Source organism: Sebastes umbrosus, chromosome 17 (genome assembly GCF_015220745.1).
Source record: "Sebastes umbrosus isolate fSebUmb1 chromosome 17, fSebUmb1.pri, whole genome shotgun sequence".
NCBI lineage: Eukaryota > Metazoa > Chordata > Actinopteri > Perciformes > Sebastidae > Sebastes > Sebastes umbrosus.
In genome coordinates this window covers 19,560,149-19,582,579 of record NC_051285.1, presented here as the reverse complement: position 1 = coordinate 19,582,579, position 22,431 = coordinate 19,560,149, and the positions used below count along the sequence as shown (strand labels likewise).

General features: G+C 41.7%; 1 protein-coding gene across 1 annotated transcript; it reads left to right on the top strand.

Moving 5' to 3' along the window:
• The first annotated feature begins 530 nt into the window (after positions 1 to 530).
• On the top strand, positions 531 to 21,938 carry LOC119476350 (gap junction delta-2 protein-like). The gene is made up of 2 exons (XM_037749784.1): positions 531 to 1,878; positions 19,531 to 21,938. The coding sequence occupies exons 1-2, from the start codon at positions 1,808 to 1,810 to the stop codon at positions 20,393 to 20,395; spliced, it is 936 nt and encodes a 311-aa protein (XP_037605712.1). The 5' UTR covers positions 531 to 1,807; the 3' UTR covers positions 20,396 to 21,938.
• The last annotated feature ends 493 nt before the right edge of the window (positions 21,939 to 22,431 follow it).

Sequence of the window (22,431 nt, the reverse complement as noted above, 5' to 3'; positions counted from 1 at the left end):
ACAGAAAGAGAAGATGAGGAGAGGAAATACAGGACATGCATGAGGGTTGGGTCAGGATGAAATAGGTGTGTTGCCATCCCCCTATACAGTAAGATGGAGAAAGGGAGGAGATAGATGGGGGGATGGGGGGTGGAGAAGAGCCACAATTCCCCTGTAATCCTCCTCCTGGAAGCATGGGCCGGATGATGTGTGACAGAGAGTGAGGAAAAGAGAGGAAGAGAGCGTTTAAAGAGTATGGGGAAACACCGCCGAGCTTCCAGACTGGAACAAAGGATTGCAGCGGAGACAGGGGCAGAAGGCACGGTTAGATCTCGAATCCCTTTTTCTGTGCAACATCAGGCAGGCACAGCAGTACGGTGGGAGGCATTCTTGCAAGCATAAGTAAAGCAGCGATCAGGGTAGCAATCCAAGCACATTTACGAGAGGAGGGAGGGAGGGAGGGAGGGAATGAGGGAAGGAGAGGGAGGAGAGAGAGCAGATCTATGAGAAGAGGAGGGGGGGTGTTGCATGCTCACAGAGTGTGACAGAGATAGAGCGATTCCATGAGCGAGAAAGAGACACAGAGGAAGAGAGGGAGAGATGGGGAGCGAACGCTGAGATAGAAGGTAGTTGGCAAGACGGAGATCCGCACACAAACGTGAGCAAAGGAGGGGAAGGAGGAAGAGAGTGGAGGTTGATGGAGAGCAGGAGGAGGGGGAAGAGAGGGATGCAAGATGATGGAGCCCAGAAATAGGCATCACAGGACAGCTTTTCATCCCCGCTCTCTGCGGCAGACATGACTCTGGGCATTGGACTGTGCTGAAATTAGCCAGGGGGACAACACAGGACAGCAGGTCTGCCGCACACTGCCTTGGTTCACCATCACTGGATGCAGCAAGGCAGCTGATTTATTACTGAGGGGCTGGGTGGCAGCGTGTTTGCGTGTGCGGCTCCGAGTGTGTGTGTATGTGTGTGTATGCAGGTTTTTATGGGTCCTTGTAGCGCTTGGAGCTGTGGGAGCGACCATTCCTCCAGTCGTAAAATGACATTCAGCAGGCAGGAGCTTTGTGTGCCGGTGTGGATCTGCAGTCCTCAGTAGGAAGTGAGAAGTGGGATTCAGAGCTGTCATCGAGCGCAAGTGTGTGTTTACAGGGCTGTTTGCTGAGGTGAGCCAAGGAGGATCAGCTATATGCGGTGTGTGTGTGTTTAGGTTATAGCAAGGGTGCAGCAAAGGCAAAGATCCTACACAATGCAAGGACGAGCGCAGAGCAGCACTGATGGCAGGGAGTGCAGGTAAAGTACAAGGAGAGCCCTAGGGGTAGGGTGGAGGACGAAGGCAGCGCAGAAAAGAGCAAGGGGGACGGAGGGAGGCAAGTGAAGAAGAGAGGGTGATCATGGCTGTCATACAGTGAGCTATAGCATATGCTGTAGCGCAGAACAGAGTGGTGCGGCAGGGGGAGGACAAGCATCAGCGCACAGGGGAGGGGGAGAAGGGAAGAGAGTAAGGGAGAGAGGAGGAGGGGGGAGGCAATCAGCTCAGCACCTCTCCTCCACCAGGAGGAGAAGCACAGCGGGACGGGCCCAGGAGAGGACGCTCACTCTCGCACACACACTCAAAGACACGTTGACGGTCGGCCAGGTCAACGTGTAGAGGTCAAAAGAGAGCGGGTGCGTGGACGGGGGTCGGGTGTACCCCCACTGGTCGGCAGGTCCACAAGAGCGCGGGCCGGTCCTGGGAAGAAGAAGAAGAAGAAGAAGAAAGAGTCCGCCGGAGAAAGAGGGGTCGGCTCCCCAAGTCTTCTGACATCCCTGCCACCTCTCCATCACCATGGGGGAATGGACCATTTTGGAGAGGCTGCTGGAGGCGGCTGTCCAGCAGCACTCTACTATGATTGGAAGGTAAGACTCTGATGGATTTTGTGGGTTTTATTTTTTGGTTTTGTTTATACTGATGAGCTGGGTGTTTTTATGTAAAGTGTATGTTATTCTGTATGTGAACCCCCCTCCTCAGGCTTGTCCCAGTGCTCTCCTCTGTTCTACAGTCCCCCACAGTCATCACTACCTCCCCCGTCCTTTCCTCCTCCTCACCCTTATCCTCCACACCCATCATTAGTTAAGGGATAAACTTACTGCACATAATCAATAGCAGGCTTTACTGGGCATTATGGTTAATTCAGAGAGTTTCCTGTGTTGATACTACCTAATAGCCCAGCTTTTGATAGATAACGCTTGACGCTGTTGGCCACAGACCAATAGGACAGAAGGAGGAGAGGGGAGTGGGAGTGAGAGGAGAGCAGAGGTGCGGAAGATGAAAGGATGGTGGGCAAGCAGGTGTGGAAGGTAGAATCAAAGGGGGATCAAATGGCTCTGAACACTGTGTGAACTTGAGACAAAAAACAAGTTCATTCAATTTGTTCTCATCAGAAGGCACTTATTTGCATCATAGCGAAAGACAGATTTGATCTTTTCTCATATTTTGCGTGAGAATGGTTCGTGGTGGAGGGTTGAACAGATGAGCTTTTAGTTTGATTAGCAGTGGAGACACGCCATGGAGACATGCTGTAAAATGTGTGTGAAAAAATGGACTCCACATCATCTCTGTGTGATTAATTAAATGCAAAAGTGGATTTTTTCCACCCATTAAGCACAATCCAAATGTCACGCTGGGATGCTCATTTGGAAAAGTGAGCCAAAGTGAAATCCCGGATGTCTAGATTTGTAATTCGAAAATAGCTTTTCAGAAAAAAACACAACAAAGCCACGAAAGACTATGAATTTAACTGCACTGCTGTGCTCATTAACCCAGACCTCAGGTAGTCCGCAACAAGGGCATGGCCTAACCTTCTCTCTGCTCCAGTGGGTTTTTGTGTGTGTGTGTGTTGCTGTGTGTGTAAGTTAAAGGAGTGAAAATTGGCTCATGTCTTTATTGACTACACTAAGCCCTGAGTGCACAGAACCATTAGACTATATCCTTCAAAATCAGTGACATTGTTACTGCATCAGAGCAACAGAGATGATGTGAGCCGCATTATAGCAAAACTTGTGTTGATCAGGGATCTGAAGCCATGTGCGATGGAGATTTTCCTTCCAATCAAACACTACACCAAGTCATTTCAGTGAGTTCTTCCTCTGTGTTGAAATCACCTGGTCTAGTCCACAGATGGAATGAAAACCTGCATATATTAGAGCATGTTGACTTGATTTAAAGATGCATTAAGCAATATTTTGTGCCATTAATTATACGACTCCCTCCTGCTTATGGGATTGGTAGTACTGCCGGTATCACTGAGAATCAACATCTCACTATGAAGCTCTATGCAGCTTTCAGCCATTTTCAGCTCATTGTTTTGGTTCCCGGAGCGACAAAACCAAAACAATATCGGCTCGTATACGACCGTGGGCAGCCGCTCCCAACACACAAGCTAATTGTACGCTAACCGTCCAGCGCGAAATGGCAAAGAGCCGAAGTAACTGGTGAAGAAACTTGAACATTTAAGAAGCCAAAAAGAGTCCCGATATTTTTCTCACGCGCCGGAAGACCAAACAGGGGCTAAACGCCAGTGAATATTGGAATTACATTCAACAGGTGGCCAGAAAAAGGAGACCAAAGGGATGTCCGTGTTGCTCTGTTTCTGCTGGATTTGTAAGTAGGCAACTGTTTGCTAACATGTTAGCCATAACAACTTCATAAGCTAATTGCTAACTGTTGTGAACTTGTTCTGGAGTCTTTCCGCCCCTTAGTGGTCAAAAATTACTTAATGCAGCTTTAAAATCCAGTCCTGGCAGCTGAATCAGTGATACCCTGTGAGCACAGGGCACAAAGAATGCTGAAAATCAATCTTTGGATGATTCAATGACTGTAAGCCACCTACAGTTTTTCAGAGGCACAGAGCAACTCTCAATTTGTCTGCTACCTCTTTCAAAAGTCATGAGTACTCTGATGATGTAATGGGTTCCTCTTATATGCTTAATTTGAGCTATTTGTTGGTCATACACTTCACTGGTTGAACATTAAAGAGGGTTCTCTGAATACCTAAAATACACTTTATTTTTTAATTAATTTCATTTTTAGAATAGTCATTTGTGCACCAGTTTTTGTTCATCATATAATATAATTTACTAGATTAATTACCCGCTGTGTCAAAATGTCAAAAATTACATGACATTAGATAGTGGAATGATATGAACCAGTAAAAATAATTCCCTCATATAGTAAGTAGTTTGTGTGATGCCCAGGACACCAGCTATGTGCTACTGTGCTGAATACAGTGAAATGCTCTGTAAATGATACCTTTGTGTTTAGGCTTCCCTCAGACTGTGTTTGTCCTACAAGGCTCTCTAGTTGACCCTAGCGCATTAACTGTAACATTAGCTGCTTTCCAATGAGGTTCCCTCTTTCTACTCTGCTTGTCTTTGGAATCACTTTGTACAGCATTTTGTGAGTATTGTAGGCTGTAGATCCCTTAATTTGTTTTTACCCCAAATTTTAATGTTGTCCCTGTTAGCTAGCTTGTTTGCAAGATATCTCACTAAACGTATTGGAGAATTCTTATGCAGTTTGTTGGACAGAGAGACCTCGGGTTAGGGTGTAGCAGTTTTATCATGAAGTTGTGGTCCGGATCTTGGCTTTTTACCTGTAGACAGGCATTTTCAGACATTAGACAAGACAATCTTAGCAATAACACACAACTACTAAAGATAAAGACTTGATTCCTAATCCTAAGCATGTGTCTGCATGGTCAGGAAATCAAAGACACTTAACATTTAAATGATCCGAATTTTGTTTTTGGATGTACCAGCAAGTTGGAGAATTGTTCACCACTGGCACAGTTTTGTGCTGTGCAGATGCCTCCTAGATTGTTAATGAGCAACTCCACACTAAACCATGTATGGAGTCAAAATTGTTGCACTGACCTCTATGGGTTGAAAGGTTCAAGTCTGTTGCACCACTGACCACACCCAACATCCCGGTTGGGTGTGGTCAGGTGTGGTCCGTTGCACTTGTGAACACAACCTACTGTGATGTAGCGTTGCACTGTTGTGCATTGTGAAGTCCTGCACTTCACGGGGGTGTGGCCGGAGCATGCAGCAACCGCTAGATGGCATCACATGTAGGATGTTCAGCCTGTGTGTAGTTTTAAACATTTCTTTGGAAAGAGTTTGCATGTGTGCGCTTGCAGTCCAAAGGATGCCGTTCCAAAGAACAGAACAGTGATGTCTCCCCATGGCTGAAAAGTCTCCCCTGCATCAAAACTTTGGAACATGGTTGCATGTCAGTCATCTGTTTGAGTGCCAAACCCTCTTTCTTGCAACGTGAGGATGTAGCTCCACCATGAGACACTGTCAGATAGCATTGTCGGATGTCTAGACTGTCTAATTCAGCTACAATTAAGCTGTTTCTTAATTGTAGGTTTTAAGCTAACCTATGCCCTGGCATAGGATAGATAATTAGCCTAGGTATACATAACAGTGGTAAAAATAGAAATGGACCGTCTATACAGTGGCATAGGTTAGCTTAATTACGGTCTTTGAAAGAGAAAGACAAATTGAGAGTTGCTTCTGTGCCTCTGACTAACCACAGGTTGCTTGCATATTATGACTCATTCAAAGATTAATGTGTGTATTGTGTTTTCCATACGCCTGACTTCTAACTGGGCAAGGTATAGCGTGTGCATGGATAACCAATGACTGTAATCATGATTACACAGTGAAAGAAATCATTGTCAAGGCTGCATTAACCTCATTCTCTAGCCCAAACCAAATTGACTGTATATTCACAGTTATAATGACCCTGGGGCTTTCAGCATTAGATAGCTGACAGTTCAGTATGGCCTATAAAATGTCTCAACGTATCTCACTCAGTGTGTTAATTAAAGTAATTAATTAAGTTTCTTCTCTTGATGGGCAGAGGTAAGCTGCCAACTGTTGAGGACACCAACAAGGGCTATATCGTATATACTTGGTGCATATAATAAAAATACAACCTCACAAAGATTTTTGGGCTTATTCGATGAGAATTTGTAGTGGAACATACTCAGACTTGTTGCAAATATTCCCACAAATATTTCTTCGCAGAGACTGTGTGTTGACAGACTTTCAAAGCAGCATGTTGCGCAGCAACTATAGATGACAATACTTTCTGTAGACTACATACCTGAGTTACTAAATTGTTTTTGTGTCGATATGCTGACAATACACTGGTGTATTTGTTTAAAATATAACACAAGCAGCCTTGATAATATTTGCAGTTGTCTAATATGTCTTGTTGTACACATAATGTCTAATTTACACTTAGTACAGTAAATATATTTTTCATAACAATAGGTTTGCAACAAATATTAACCTGTCAGATCGCAATTTGTTGGTATGTCTGGTGTAGCACTATACAACAGACTCATGTACAAATAGTCAAGTCTTGTTTCTACAATTGAAATCGATACATTCGTTATTCATTTACTTTCTGTGTATTGGCAAGAATCTGGCGATATGATATGTATCATGATACATGGGTTCAATATGTTGGGGTGTCAATATATTGCAATATTTTATGATACTGTAAACAAGGTGATATATTGTGATTTTTTAAATCTAATTTTAGGAAAACTGTCATAGTATAAAGAACGCATCACAATATGCATAAAATCTGATTAAAACAAGCTTAATTTTTTTTATGCAATCAGAACAGTGGGATCTGCATTTGCATTTATCACAGTCCCTTTAACATCCAACATCACGACACTAATTTGAGAGGGCACATACAATGAGAGGGCACATATCTTTGCAAATGAACTAAGGTATTGACTGAGTTAATCTTTTCATGTAAACTATTGATTAAAAATCGATAGTGTTTAATAATATTTTCGATATTTTCCTACATCCCTAATGCTTATCAGACCAGTATTTGAAAACCTCGAAAATATCCAGTGGGACAAACAACTGCTTCAATACTCTATCTGCTAAAATCAGAGATTTGCCCACACAACACTGCAAACAATTTAATGTTGACGGCATTTGTGTAGCATGGGCCATCCCATCATGTATATTTGCAGGGTCAGACCAGGTAGACTATCATTTCCATGTTAGATGTCTTTTTATTTTCTTTAGATAAAATTGCAAACATTTTTATTTAACTATTCAGACTGCCCTAAATACTGTATGTAAAAACTAAACAACATAAATATGTGATGCAAAGGGCAATTAACGTATCACACACATACGGTACATTAAGACACGACATACTACATACTTCGTTTTTCACATGTGGTGCTCAGGTGTTTTGCAGACCACAGGTGTGCTTGTATGTGTGTTCTACCATGAGAGGATGAAGCCTTTGGGTTTGTTATACACCTTGCAGGTAGGAAGGAAGAAAGAAAGGAAGTGTGTTGATGCATCTTTCCCTACACTGCAATGCTGTAGTGAGGTCAGTGCCAAAGACAAGTAGAGCGAGAGAGAGAAAAAAGAGGCAGAGATAATGGAGGACTAGAGTGAGTGATCTAAGGAAGATAAAATAATAAAGGCTGCCGGATGGAAGGATAGAGAGGAGAGGATGTGAGCTGTAAAACAAAAAAGGATACAGAGGGAGGTGGGGGGGAGTAGGAGACAGAGGAAGGAAGAGAAGTTTTCCCTCTGCAGAGGTTCTGTGCTAAGAATCTGTGTCAGAGCTCCTTCCTCTGGAGCTGCTGACTGACCCTGCTGCTGAGGAAACAGTCTCTGTCCTCTGCATTGATGAGGACTTCTAAAAATACACAATTCCATTTTTAATTTCACATTCATCTGAATGTAATGCTCTAACTGTAGCTCTCATAAAAGGTGATGTACAATCCTGAGAGAAATTACATGCAATATTCACAATTTATGCAGACACAGTAGTGCAGGTTTGGCTGAATAAGCAGCACCTTTAATAAGAGGCAGACGCTCTCTGTTGTTAAAGGTGTAATGAACTCATCATGTATTTTGCATACTTTTCACGTATTGCGTTTCAAACTGAATAATTATTTTATAAAATAGAATTTTGTCCATATATAATTGATGTACTCTATAAAAACAAATCTATATCCATTCACCTTTTACTTGTTTTTTCCTGCGTAACAGAGTGAAATCTATTATTTAACATCTATCACTCACCACTTTAGCATTACAAGTACTTCATAAAATCGTAATAAATGTTATGTGGCCCTTGTTGCAAGTTGCTACTGATGTCAAATCATTCATTAAAAATGGATGCAGATTTGTCCAGCCTTTTAATATAATGGACAAAGTGGTGTATAAAATACCTTGTTGCTCTTTAACTCTGTTTGCATGGTAAAAACAACAGCACTCAAATGGACAGTCTTGAAAGGTTTCATGAAACCAAATATATCTGCATCCCTGTTTGCTGGCTCTAAAAGTAAATGCAGATGACTTTCTGCTCTGTAGTTTCCGAGCACATATTTGTGTTTTCTCTCCACTTTGCCTAAATATGGTCAGGATATCCACAACGAGAGGAGGTACCCTACTTTGAGAAGGGCACCCTACTTCTCCCGAAATAATTTGAGATGTAGGAATGCTCTGCTTTAATTGAGGGCAGCATCATCCTGTCACTACTAGTGAACCAAGAACATATTTCATGTATCATTAATAATAAGCTTTCCTGGATAAAAATCTATACTGCCTGTGGGGAGATTGTGTTGCAAAGCAAAACAATAGAGGCAATATTTCAGCGTTTGACAGGATTAGTAATCCATCATCCATTGGCGAGAAGCGGGAATGTCATTCAAATTAAACCATTTTTTCTGCCCATCTGGAGCTGTCATTAGTTTATTTGTGTAGCAATCCCCGATGTTGAATGTTATTGATTATACTGTTCGATGGGGGGATTTTGCCAGAAAAGCTGAGCTTAGCTTTCATTCAGTGCGGGCTATTATTCATTTCAGCAACATATTGATGGTGTGTGTATGAGCTTTACCAGGCGTGTAATGTTTCCCTATTCATATCTTAATTGTCTTATTTCAATGATTTTTCCAATGTGTTAGAATTCCTTAATTAGGTTAGGACAGGATTTCTTAACCTATTATTGCCTGTGAGCCCGTTTTTAGATACTAAAACTCTCTTAAACCCAGAAGTATTGTACAATGTTTAGGGCCTTATTTTATGGCTCTATTTTCAAGATCACAAAGGCAGCTACAAGTACAGAGATATGATTTTAAAACCAATGTATTTTGCAATAAATATGGATATAGAAATCTTAAAAGTTAAAGGTCAGTTGTTAACATTTTTATGTAGACGAATAATTAAGATCTGTTGGTTGTTGCAATAAACAATAATATAATTAATGTGATCCAGTGAACACCAATCCATGTATCAATTACATCAATGCAGCTGATCAATATAGATTTATTTTTAATTAGGGCTAAATAAAAGTCAATTTGAAAAATAAAGAGAATGTAAGGCAACATATTTACTATACATTTCCTCTTGTATTCCACAATGAAAACATATATTTTAAATTGCCGTAGCAGTTCATTAATTCAGAATGCATTTTTAATTACATGAGTTATCTTCATAATGATAGTACACAACTACAGTAAGTTATTAGATGAGGGAATTCAGTATCCACAGGGCCTGGATGTGTTTTTGTATAATCTTTCTTTGTATAGTGTGCTTTTAATCTTCAGAGTAGATTGCTAATTAAAATTTACACTGCGTACCAGAGTTAAATCAGGGAGGGTGGCCAATCAAATAAAAGTATGATGAGTTTAAAAGTATCAAACTCAATTTATGTGCGACACAGAAATTCACAGCCAAGAAGAAAGTTCTAGCATCAATTATCAGCCACAGCCAGGTTGTATCACATTGGCAGAAATATGAATAATCTGCAGGAAGTTGGCAAAATAAGGGAAGCAGGTGTTGTTGCACAGGGCTGGTGGCCATAAAACTTTTTCACTTCAGTCAAAACTTTATGTTTTAGCAGCAACAACCAACTTACTTTACATCCGAAGACATCTTATATATAATAATATTTTTAAAGTTGCACAAATCAACATTTTATATTAGTAAGTGGATCAAAAAACAATGTGTAATGTGTAAGGGGTCGCTCATAGTGACGAAACCTCAGAGAATTATCACATACCTGCTCGTCAGTGTGATCGGTTCAAACACATTTCAACTAGATTTGATAATTGCTTACCAATGTGTCAATCTTAATTGACAGTTGACCTATCAGACATATAGTGATAGATTATGTAGAAATTCATTCAGGACCAAGAAAATTATTAACATTTCATGTTCACAATCAGATCAGATTTCTTTCTACATCCTTGATCCTTCATCTTTGACTCTGTTCTACACGAGCTGGCCAAGTGTGCCAATGCCTAGTCAGCCAAGTCATTGACCATCATAGCTGAGGAGGTGAAGCCGTGTCAGTTCCATCATGAGCTTCTGGTTAACTGCCAGCTATTTGAGGACATTAAGAAAAAACTGCAAAAAGGAGATGGAGACACTTGTTTTTATAATGATCAAAGTATATTCAATGAGTGCAGTTTTGCATCACATTCACTCCACAACAATATTAACCACAACTCTTAAAAGCCTCCATCACATGACTTGTAAACTTGTTAATAAATCATGACAACAACTCCAGCAGACATGATACATCAACCTGTGAGGTTAGCCCATGTAATTCCAGTTAACCACAAATGAAAGGGAGGGAAATGCTTGGTGAAATAAGTAGGGCTGAACATTTGAAAAATATCCAATTGCGATTATTTTGACTGATATTGCAATTGCGATATGATTTGCGGATATTAGAGGGAAGGAGACATTTTTTACATCATTATTTTCATTTTCATTGAAAAACATATTAAAATGATTATGGTGTGATTTTAGCGGCGATCTGTACAAACAAAGATGTTTTCTTTAGCATATAGAATATGATGTGCAGGCCAGGACATCAATGCAGAACCAAATATTTAATGTAAAATGGTATTTTGACACACATTTCGCCTTTGACAAATATTGCGATTTTAACAAATACTGCGATTTTGAAAATTGCAGTAGGCCATATTGCGATTTGTGCAGCCCTAAAAATAACTTTATATGTAACCAAGAACAGAAATTTCACCTGGGAAACATTTTGCATTACATCATCTATTGATTGTTTCAGGTGTACTGTGTATGATTCCATAAAATTCATACAAATCTGTGATCAGTTTTGGTGAGCTGTCACTGTAGGATGATAGCAATTCTCATAAGGAGGTGAAACAAATGTTAAACGCATCAAGGAAAATCTGCACTAAAAACCCCCACAAAATGATGCACCTTGAATTTCTGGGTCCAATTTGTTGTTGTGTCTTTGTTTTCTAACGGTTAACTTGCCAAGCATACTGTAAAGACCAGCAGTAAGATTTTGAATACAGTTTACATTTGCAGCTGTATTCAAAATCTTCAACAGGAAACATCAGCATTTGTGTGTCCGTCCGAATCAAAAGAGAAAGGGATTTTCTCTAGTCTCACCATCAACTATCATATACTGTGTATGAGTCATTGCCAGAGCTGCGGAGATTCCCGCATATGTCCTTCAGTAGACCCGAATGCAATGCAGCTACAAGAGGCGATTTAATTACTTAATTAATTAATAACCTTCCCTGTAGCTATGCCAAAACAAAGGTGCCTGCAATAAGTCCAGCCCTGTTGAAAGGGAACCAGAAGTTTGAATTTTTGGGGAGTTTATTTTTCCTTTAGGGCCTGAATGCAGAGTAACATCAAAAGCGTATATGTCGTGAACTAAAATGGGTTCAGATATAAAATGATGGGCTGAGTCAAAATAAGCTAAGTCTGCTGTGTCCCACTGCAAAAATAGAATAATTTTTCTCTAGCTGACTCCCTCATCAAAGGCCCATCTAAATAATAATTATACGGCACATTGTGTGTGAGTCTATGCAGAACCTTTCTGCAGATGAATTTGGTTGAATACGCTGTACCTTACACTGGATTAAAACCCATCCTCTGCATTTGTGTTGATCATGTACCTGTCATTGCTCCGAATATTGAAGAGCCGCAGAGTGGATTTAGTGGAGTATTCGAAATCGCAAGTTGATGCAATCAGCAAAATACGCTGGTTGGGAATCAAAGGAAATGCTGATATCATTCATTTGAAGGGTTTTCAACTTTCAAGTGATTTAAAAAAAAAAAATGCTTTGGTATAAATGTTTGTATCCCTTAGCTAGAATTGAGACAAAAGGGTAATTTTTAGATGAAAGGTGTAATTTTAGATGCATACATCAAGACAAATTGGATGGAGGACGCTGCATCTGGTATACACTGACATCATCACCAAGCATGGTTAGGCTGTGCAATGAGCTAATAGAAATTTCTTCAAACACAATATCCTCCAGCTATGGGGGATAGTTGTGTATGTATTTGTTTGAACAAAGCCGCTTTGCTTAAGAAAAAAAGAAGACTTTAGCACATTTTAAGGTAAGTATTATGATAACTCAAACCTGTTCATGTCTATCTCAGCTAGATGTAATTGAGGCAGTTAATCTGTACACCCAGTCTCACTCCCAACATCGTCAAATAGCGCCGATTTGCAGCGCCCTCGGCATCGGAAACCAACGCACAGAGGCACCCTTTAGCGACAGTATGTGACGAACCGGGCTTTCAACTAACTCAAATGTAAACCCACGCGTGGCGTGGAGTTATTCTGAGCAAGTGTCGTATTAATAGCGAGAGAATCCAGGGCGGGGACGTGAGTTAGTATAGAGTTAGAGCAATTAACTTTCGCTGTTAAAACAGCTGGAAGTCATTTCGTTCAGAGTTGTTGAATGAACAAGTGAGATACTAAATTTCTGCACGTGGCACAAAGGAAAACAGTTCGGAAAAGGCCTTAATGGTTTTTGTGTAAAATCTCAATATCGGAAGAGACTTACAGTATTTTTAAACCATTGATGTGTTATACTCAGTAAAAATATCGCTGATGAGTATTTAAAGAAGAGGCCAGGAGTAGTGAACCACCACACAAGTTTTAGCTTTATATTATGTATTCGTCACGCCGACTCTCAGCGGCACCGTCGGGCGGTCATGCACGTCTGCCTGGGTACGTGGCAAGGCCTGAAACTATTAAAACAGTTTGAGAGAGGAGCAGTGGATGAGGGGTGGGAGGAAAGAATGTCTGCACTCTGATATTAAGCTGCCTAATTTCTAGCGCCTGGTAAAGTCTTTATTCATTATGTGCTGCGACAGCAATCAGTGGAGCTTATTATTAGGAGCATACGGGCGGGAAGAATATTTTTCACTCAGGGTCTCTCTACAGATAATACTGTACTTAGCCATGCCTTCAGAGACTGCCAGTGTACACTGTAGTCAGTGCGCCTATATGTGCAGATATACTTTATACTGTTTGTTGACTCATATACAGTTAAGGGTAATTTATATTCACAATGTGTGTGTGTGTGTCTGTGTGTGTGTGGATCTGCTGTTTGTGCTTGAGGCTACTGTTGTCCCTGGAGGCCGTGGCGACAAGCAGCTGCTGTATGAATGAACTTGTGTGTGTGTGTGGGTGTGTGGTGTGTGGGTGTGTGTGTGTGTGTGAAAGCTCTGGGATAGACAGAGCCTGCATGTCCAGCCGACACACACCAGCCGAAGAGCCGCTACCATTACACTATACACACAACCTCACAGGTCAATCAGCTGCTTACAGGTCAGTTCTGTATAGTTACACAGCAGCGAAGTATCGCATCCTTATCTTTACTTCCTCCTCTCGTCGTCCCTCTAGACATTCAATGTTAGCTTGTTGATCTTTGCAATTTATGACAAATACAAGCTGTCACTAATGCAGCACAAGGAAATTATGAACATTCTAGAATAACTTCCACATGTGAGCCCAATCCAGGGATACAGACTAGATTCATTTTCTTCCAAATGTTATTAAATCTCTGGCACAGTGTCAGGGATTTAGAAAGTCTCCATAAATGTAATGATTAGTCTGAAGGTAGATCCTCAGCAGAGTGGGCGAATAAATGACGTGATGATGTTGAGATAATTTACTGGCCATTTAAGGGACTTTTGTGAAGTGAAGTGTCTGTATCTTTGTCTTTTTTTGAATTGACTCCAGGCAGCCAGTGGCCTTTTTTTGATATTCTGCCCTCAGGTTTGATGAGGCTCCTAAAAATCAAAAATCCTTTTCCATAATTATGGCGGTTATTGAATATTCTGCAGGTTCAGGCTGTCCTGTCCCAATCTGCTCCAACGTACAGCGTTGGCTCGTTGCTCTGCAGGACTTAAAAACACTGATGTTTGCAGATAACCTTCGTCCACTACTTTCTGCTAATGCAGCAATCTGCCCCGTGCTGATTATCCTGTTATCCAGCAGTAGAGTGTGTTACACACACACACACACACACAACACACACACACACACACACGCAAGCCTGCAAACACACACACAGTCACAACACTCAATACTTGCAATGTCTTTGGATTTTTTTAATGACATAAAATCTGCCCGGACAAACAAGTATAGGAACAGAATATCCGCAGTACAGTACTTAAGAAAAAGTTTCTATCGAGGAAAGTCCATAACGACTACAAATTCTCACTGTTGAGGTGAAGAAAGCTGCAGTGGTCCCTTGTAAATAAAACATGGCGTGAAATGGACCTATGCAAGGATGCTGCAGCATGGTTCTTGTGTTGTTAATCCCCACTGTCACAATAATTATTTACACTAATTGTGGTGGCCAGTTGTGTGACGTATGCCAATGACGTAAACTGTCCCAACCAAGTTCTCCACTGGGTATTTCAGTGGAGAACTGATTCTTATATTCAAGGTGATTATACACTAAAGAAACATTAATTATTAATATTATATTCCAGTTCTGCTAATAGTTCCCCGAAATGCTACACACTGGTCCTTTAACAAGTTGAGAGGAGTGTCTGGATGCGTCATTACTTTTGGTTTATGTGAAATTTATTTAGCAATGATTCCACAATGAGTCCTGTAGACTGTCTCACAGGTTCACCCGCCCTTAATTAAAACGCCACACATTCGTCGGTCGTGTCCAACCCTCTGGAGTCTGTCAATTCATGGGTGAATACACGGAGCAGGTTTTATTTAAAGTAACTTAACTGTATTTATATATCATGTAGAGACAAGCAGAGATAACCAGTTGAATGTGCTGATGTGTTCATAGACTTTCAATGAAAAAGGCACCAAAACGAGTTGGAATAAAATTGCTTTACATGTAAATAGACTGCAATATAGTTTTATTTCTTGTGTGTTTCTGCTGTATTTGTGTGTATAAATAGTGAAACAATATTTTTACAACCTTGAACGGTGTCATTTTTCTGGTATTTGGGGTTCTTGGCAGCTATATGCTTTATTTCAAAGAAGAAAAAAAATATTCCCGCACACACTTCTCCCCTCTGTATTGATTTATCAAAGAGTCGACGTTTCGGTTGCAAGGACCATTCTCAAGACATATCCTAGGTATCCTTGCGACCGAAACGTTGACTCTTTAATAAATCAATGCAGAGGCGATATAAGTGTGTGCGGGATTTGGCTTTTTTCTTTGGAATTGGATTTTCAGGGGAAATTGATTCCCTGCACCACAAAGGAGACAAGTGGTGTGCCGTGTTGTTTTCTACTCAGCTTTATACTTATCAAATTGACAAAATGATAACTCCGACTTATAGCTGAGTAGTGCGCTGATATAAGGGATACCATGCATGTGGGTAAAGACAGTTAGTCTCTGCTCTGACCAGAGCATAAAGAAGAGCCTGTTTCCACTCATACAGAGGTGTTGTATGTATTTTTAATCTGCAAAGATTCCATCTGTAAATAATAAAATACAAACCATCTGCTAGGTCTGAATTTATAAAAAATAATTTGAGAGAAATTTAACTAGGAGTGTTATTGTAGAATTTTTTTTTACCATGAAAGACCTGTCCAGTGTGTGAGCTTGTGTCACTATACAGAGATGTGCATAGCAGGCAGACTTAGTGACATTTAGTTAATGCTATTATGATGTAGTAATTATCACTGGCACGAGAAGAAGCGACCTTGAATAGAAACAGACAGTGAATGCAGATGTGCTGTAAGCTGCTTTCTATCCCGTTACATCGTTTTAAATCAGCATCCAGAGCCGCAGGATTCTCACACTGACACTGAACATGAGCTAGTTTCTTATTTCCTAAAGAACTATTTGCATATAAATGAGCAGTGTCGATCACCGATTTCTGCAGTATGCGTGAAATGACTCCTTGTGGTGCAGAGAACCATCAATATCAGCCCTTCGGTCAAATCCACTGCTGACAAACCCCCCATTGAAGGCAGATGCATCCAGCTCAGAACAAAGGATCGTAAAGTGACTGAATGTAAATTACATACACGACCTGCATTTAACTTCTAGGAAGACCAGAGGTGCAGAGAAGCTTTATTCTGTTGTATTTCCGAAACATACTGAAAGTCAGCGTAGCGTGTGTGCTCACAGCTGCTCTGAGCACTGGACGTGCCGGACACGCTTGCCATTTTGCACAAGTCACCCACATGGATGACTCTCCCTCATTGTCTCTGTGTCCTCGTGTCTGTCTTGCATCACACACAGGCACGCTCTTCGCAGGTGGAGCGGGAATAGTCCTGCAGCGGCGCGCTGCTCTATTTTTAAGTCTGTTTCACGTCAACACGTGTTCCTCTGCTCACCTTTCACGAGCCGTCACCTCAATCGCCCCATTGAAAGACGTTTTCACCCCCAAAGGAAAACATAAACTTTTCTCACAATTATACCTTTTTTTCCTCCATACCTTGGTGTCTACACATATCTTCTTTCTTGTTTCCAGATCCTCACCTCTCACTAATTCGCAGGTTGCTGTGGTAACTGGCCATGGAACGCGAACAGAAAGAAAGACCAACTTTTCATGAACATATTTAAAACAAATCGTATTATGTTACAACACCTGAATGAAAGGATATGTCATACATCGCTGACATTTACCCCAGTTGTTCTAACCCACCTGGGCCACCTCCCATCTATCTCCCTCCAGTTGCCTTGGGTGCCCCTCTTGTGCCTGGAAACAAGTGTATTCTAAGTAATTGGCTCCTACACGCAGGGAGCATCCACAACCACTGCATTGTGGCATAAAATAACCAGGAGGGAGCCCCATGATGTGCAGGCTTTCCTCGCTCATTAGAAAGAGCTGACAGTGCAGCTCTATAAAGCCCCAGTCCTCCTCCGCATTGCTCACGCTGGATCGACACCAGAAGATAACAGAAGCAGCACCCCAGTCTCTCAGAGGCCTTGAAAAGCAGCCGCACTGCTCTCTAGATCCCCAGCCCCCGGACACACAGCTCTCTCTAACTGCAGCAATGTACTAATGAGCTCAAATGGGAAGTTTTTAGAAGATGCCACCTGTATGGTTCAGCACTAAGTTGATAATCATCAATTATACTGTGACCCTGGGAACAGGGGCAGCCTCCTAAGACCCACTTTACACCTGACATTAAAATGCGTTTTGGGTGATCGGATTGCAATTGGATAGTGCTTAACCACATGAAAGTACAGGCAAAGAACGTATTTTGCCCAAGAAGTGAAAGTCAATTGTTTGTTCCCTTGCAAATCAGCGCCCAGCAGCAAAGCTACGCTTCCGCCATTTTGCACTGAAAGCGACTACCGGAGCCAGTAAAAAGTTCACATAAAAAGAGCCGTACAAAAGTATTAAAACAACATTAGTGCTATTCTATTGTCATATTCTACCAAAATGGCCTGTGTTAAACAAGAAAATATTATAAATATAATAAGCGTTTCAGTCCAAAATGGCAGTCGTGACTGTTGTCAAAAAACACCTGAGTTTCGTCTCTTTGCTTCTATACTCTTTGGTACAAAGAAAAATGCACCCATAACGAGGACGGTTTGTTGTTGGTGATCTGATCGGCCAAACCACCTCCGGAGGAGTTCAGGGACGCATTCTGACCACATGAACACAAGTGTAAATGCAAATGCTTTTTTCGATCCACACACAACAACTACGTGTGGGCGGAAATATGTAATGCTAAGGCTGTCCAGCGTAACAGTTTTTGGCAGGGTTGCAGTGTGCTCCAGCACTCCTCCGGTCGCTGCTCAGTTTCACCTCTCTCATCCCTCTGTGGTGTGCGAGTGCAGTCATCCCACCAAGTCGCATATGGCGTGCCCTCTTCCCCTAAACGGCTCCGTTTTTAGCTTGATGCTGATGTCTTAAACTAATCACCTCCTCGACTCCTCAGCATCATGGCTCTTCAGATCCACATCATTTACAGAGGGGCTTTATGTCCTGATGTGAACTGTCTCCTAAACCATAACTGCCTCTAGTACTGAGAGTGTCAACGCCATACAGCTGAAACCAGATATTGTTTTGTCCTTTAAAGCAGGTTTACTGTATTTCTCTGTGAGGTTATAGACTTGTGCTGTGGTTCATATTAAAGCCATACACCTCAGGCTTCTAAGAATTGGCCTGTTAAGAGCGCAATTATAGCCACATGTTCAGACAGCCACATTTCCTGCACCTCAGCATAAAAATAGGTGTAAAATATTAGCTGTATCTGATCGTCTCTGAGTCTTTCTTCACCATGCTGCACAGCATTGGTAGACGGAGCTAAAGATCTGGATATAATGGGTCCGAGTGATCAATACAGTGCAACGGCCATTTCTGTCCGCAGTGCTCGGCTACAAGCCTGCGTGTACGCAGCCGTCCACTCTCAGACAGAGCGATCGGGATCTCAATTGGATCTGAATGTGGACGCTGGAGGACACATATTAATACCAGGTGTAAATGCAATCAGGTTAAATCATATTTAGATACAATCTGGATATGAGACACATTTGAATGCCAGGTGTAAAGGGGGTCTAAGAGAGGTCAAAAAGAGGTCATTTGCACAACAGTTTAATATTTGTTAAAAAGCTTTGCAACAATGAGGAGATTTATGATAGAATACGATGAAAGGCAAGAGTTCATGTATTGGAAAAATACTAAACAATGAATATTACAACACTAATCCTTACATCTATGGATTGGTGAATGGCAATCACTGTTTAAGCATGTATGTGCAATCACACTGATGTCCATGTACGTGCTGTTCCATTTCAGCTCAGCAGTGAAGATGAGTGTGAAATCACCTTTATCTTCTGACGACCCCCCACGTTTCATGATTAGTGAGCTCATGTGTGCATGCTATCTAGAGCGCAACTCTACCGTCCTGCGGTGTTGTTTGTCACAGCAGCTGAGTGATATCACACAAACACACAACACATTCATGCATGAACAACACACACAGACACATTGTTAGGTCCCCACAACTTGCCTGGAAACTGTTTTCTTTCTGTTGCTCTGAAATAGTTTTAGGGTACAACGTGAACATAAACAACGCAGCATCAATCACCTGTTAGATTATTTTGAGCCAAGACTTGCAATCAACATTGAAATAGTCAGAATTCATATCCAGATATTTCCTAAATCTCTGTGCATTTGTTCCTCACTAACTGACATTGTGTATCTCCCTTTCACCCGCTCCCCTTCCTGCCCTTTCCTTCTCCTTCTGTCTCTCTGCAGGATCCTGCTGACAGTGGTGGTGATTTTCCGTATCCTCATAGTAGGCATAGTGGGGAGAAGGTGTACGAAGATGAGCAAATCATGTTCATACTGTAACACCATGCAGCCCGGCTGCAACCAGGCTTGTTACGACAAGGCCTTCCCCATCTCGCACATCCGCTACTGGGTCTTCCAGATCATCTTGGTGTGCACGCCTAGCCTGTGCTTCATCACGTATTCTGTTCACCAGTCTGCCAAAGCGCGTGACCGAAGCTACTCTCTCCTGCATCCTTACATGGATAGCCACGGTCACGGGCACCACGGCCGCCATCACGACCACCACGCTCGCAAGCTTCACTCGCGCAACATCAACGGCATCCTGGTGCACCCCGACAGCAGTAAGGAGGATCACGACTGCCTGGAGGTCAAGGAGATCCCCAACGGACCCAGGGGACTTCCTCAAACGCACAAGAGCGCCAAAGTGCGACGGCAGGAGGGCATCTCCCGCTTCTACGTTATCCAGGTGGTATTCCGCAATGCGCTGGAGATCGGTTTCCTGGCCGGCCAGTACTTCTTGTACGGCTTCAATGTGCCGGGGATGTTTGAGTGCGATCGCTACCCGTGCGAGAAGGAGGTGGAGTGTTACGTGTCTCGTCCCACAGAAAAGACCGTGTTTCTGGTCTTTATGTTTGCGGTGAGCGGCATATGCGTGCTGCTCAACCTGGCTGAGCTCAACCACCTCGGCTGGAGGAAGATAAAGACGGCCATGCGAGGGGTGCAGGCCCGAAGGAAGTCCATCTGTGAAGTGCGCAAGAAGGATGTTTCGCACCTGTCCCAGGCCCCGAACCTGGGCAGGACCCAGTCTAGTGAGTCAGCCTACGTCTGACAGAGGCTTCTCTGCCTGGGGGCTCAAGGACCACTTTCATTTTGGAGAAGAGCTTTTCCCTGGCCCAGGACCCCCGATCATTAGGGCACAAAACTCACCACTGCATTATTATTCAGGAGCACAGACAGACTCTGTGTAGTCATGATCAAGCATCAATTCACAAAAGACACTTCAGGAGGGCAGAATCGCCCTCCTAAAAAGGAAACTGTCTCGCTGTAACAAAGCTTACATGATGGAGAGTTCTGCTTTGCCTAGGTGACACTAGGTGCCTTCAAAGAACCCAACAGATAAAACTGAGCAATTACTAATAATATTAAAATACTGTAAAGATAGCCTCAGGTTGAGTTATCTGAAGTTCTTCATTATTTGCCTTTGCTGTAGGTCAGAAATAATCCCCTCATTTTCCAATTATGTGTGCATATGCAAGAGCTTAAGCGTGTGCATGCATACGCATGTGTGTGGGGGAAAAAAGCCAATATCTGACTTAAGTCAGAAAATTGAATGCTAAGCTAAACCGAGCTACTGAGAGATAGATAATGTTATTTCTCATTGTCCGTGATCTTCAAGTGAAGTCACTCGGCGGACAAACAAGCACCTTTTTATTCTAAGAAACTTACACAAAGTCAAACATAAACCAAACAGCACTAGCAGAAACTGGAACACAGTATTTGTCGTCAGTGACTTTTTTTTCTTAAAATTGTCACTCTTCTTGATATTCTAAGGTGCCAATCATACGGCAGACTGACGTTGCCCGGGAGCTTTTGTTCAAAGTGAGACACATGGTGCATTGAAGATGAGTTAGATTTACTTTTCCAACACTGTGTCACGCACCACAATGCTCCCAAAGCCTGCAAGGCACGCTGTTTACTCTCAGAACCAACTGAAAACAGGCAAGAAAAGTGTGCCAGCGTTTCCACTTTGGCTCGTGAAGTGCGATCGCTGTCTAAGGGGCTGAACGGAGTTATGAAAAAGTATCGTAGTCACAAATATTTTAACATGTAACCTCAAGCTTTTTTTCACGAGCAGATTTGGTGCCATATTTCAAAGTTACTGTACATAGATGATATGTAATAATTACACTTAGCCTTTTCCCTATGCGGTGTAGACGGGCTTCACTTGGATGGGGGAGCAGGGTTTTGGGTGGTAATGAAGATTAATCATAGATTGCCAGCTTTAACAATATGTATTATTAATGTGCCCTTTGTTAAGCTTTCGCCCTCTAATGGAGATTATATGTTCCGAAAAGTCCCCCCCACCCCATCCCTTCCCCCCCTATGGACTTTGAAAAAGGCATGTTACTTAAGCATTACTAGAATGGATAGATTATGACATGTAACTTAAAAAAGAGACTGTTTTATTTATTTGCATCCTGCTCCTGTGAAATGTACTACTCAGCATGCATGAAGATGAAAAATATAAAGAGATATGAACATAGAATCCCGTCGTGGGAATATTGAAAGAGAAAAGGCTCCAGAACTGCAGCAATAATAATAATATATAGTATGTGAAAAAAAATATGTGAATAAATTATTATGCAAACAGAGATTTTGGCTGTGCTGTGTTTAACAAAGAAGTGGTAATAATTACTGTGTAATGCTGCCATTTTACTGTTATCAGGATGTTGTGAGTGTTATATGGTGTATATAAATAACTGTATCACAGTTACACATACTGGAGAAATCTTACTGTCACTACACTAATACCTCAATGTGGAAATACTCTATTACAAGTAAAAGTCTTACATAAATGGTACTTAAATAAAGTACAGAAGTATTATCAGCAAAATGTACTTCAATTATCAAAAGTCTATTTTAGCAGTTCATCATTATGTTTTGTATATAAAATCTGTATCTGGGAACTATGAAACTGTCAGATCAGTTAAATAGAGTAACAGTACAATATTACACACCAAATATTACTGTAAGGAGCAGAAACTGTAAATACTCAAGTACCTTAAAATGTACTTAATTCTATGTAAAAGGATTAGGGCCACATGTGAAAAATTGATTTGCGTTCTTAGTTTAAATTCATAATAA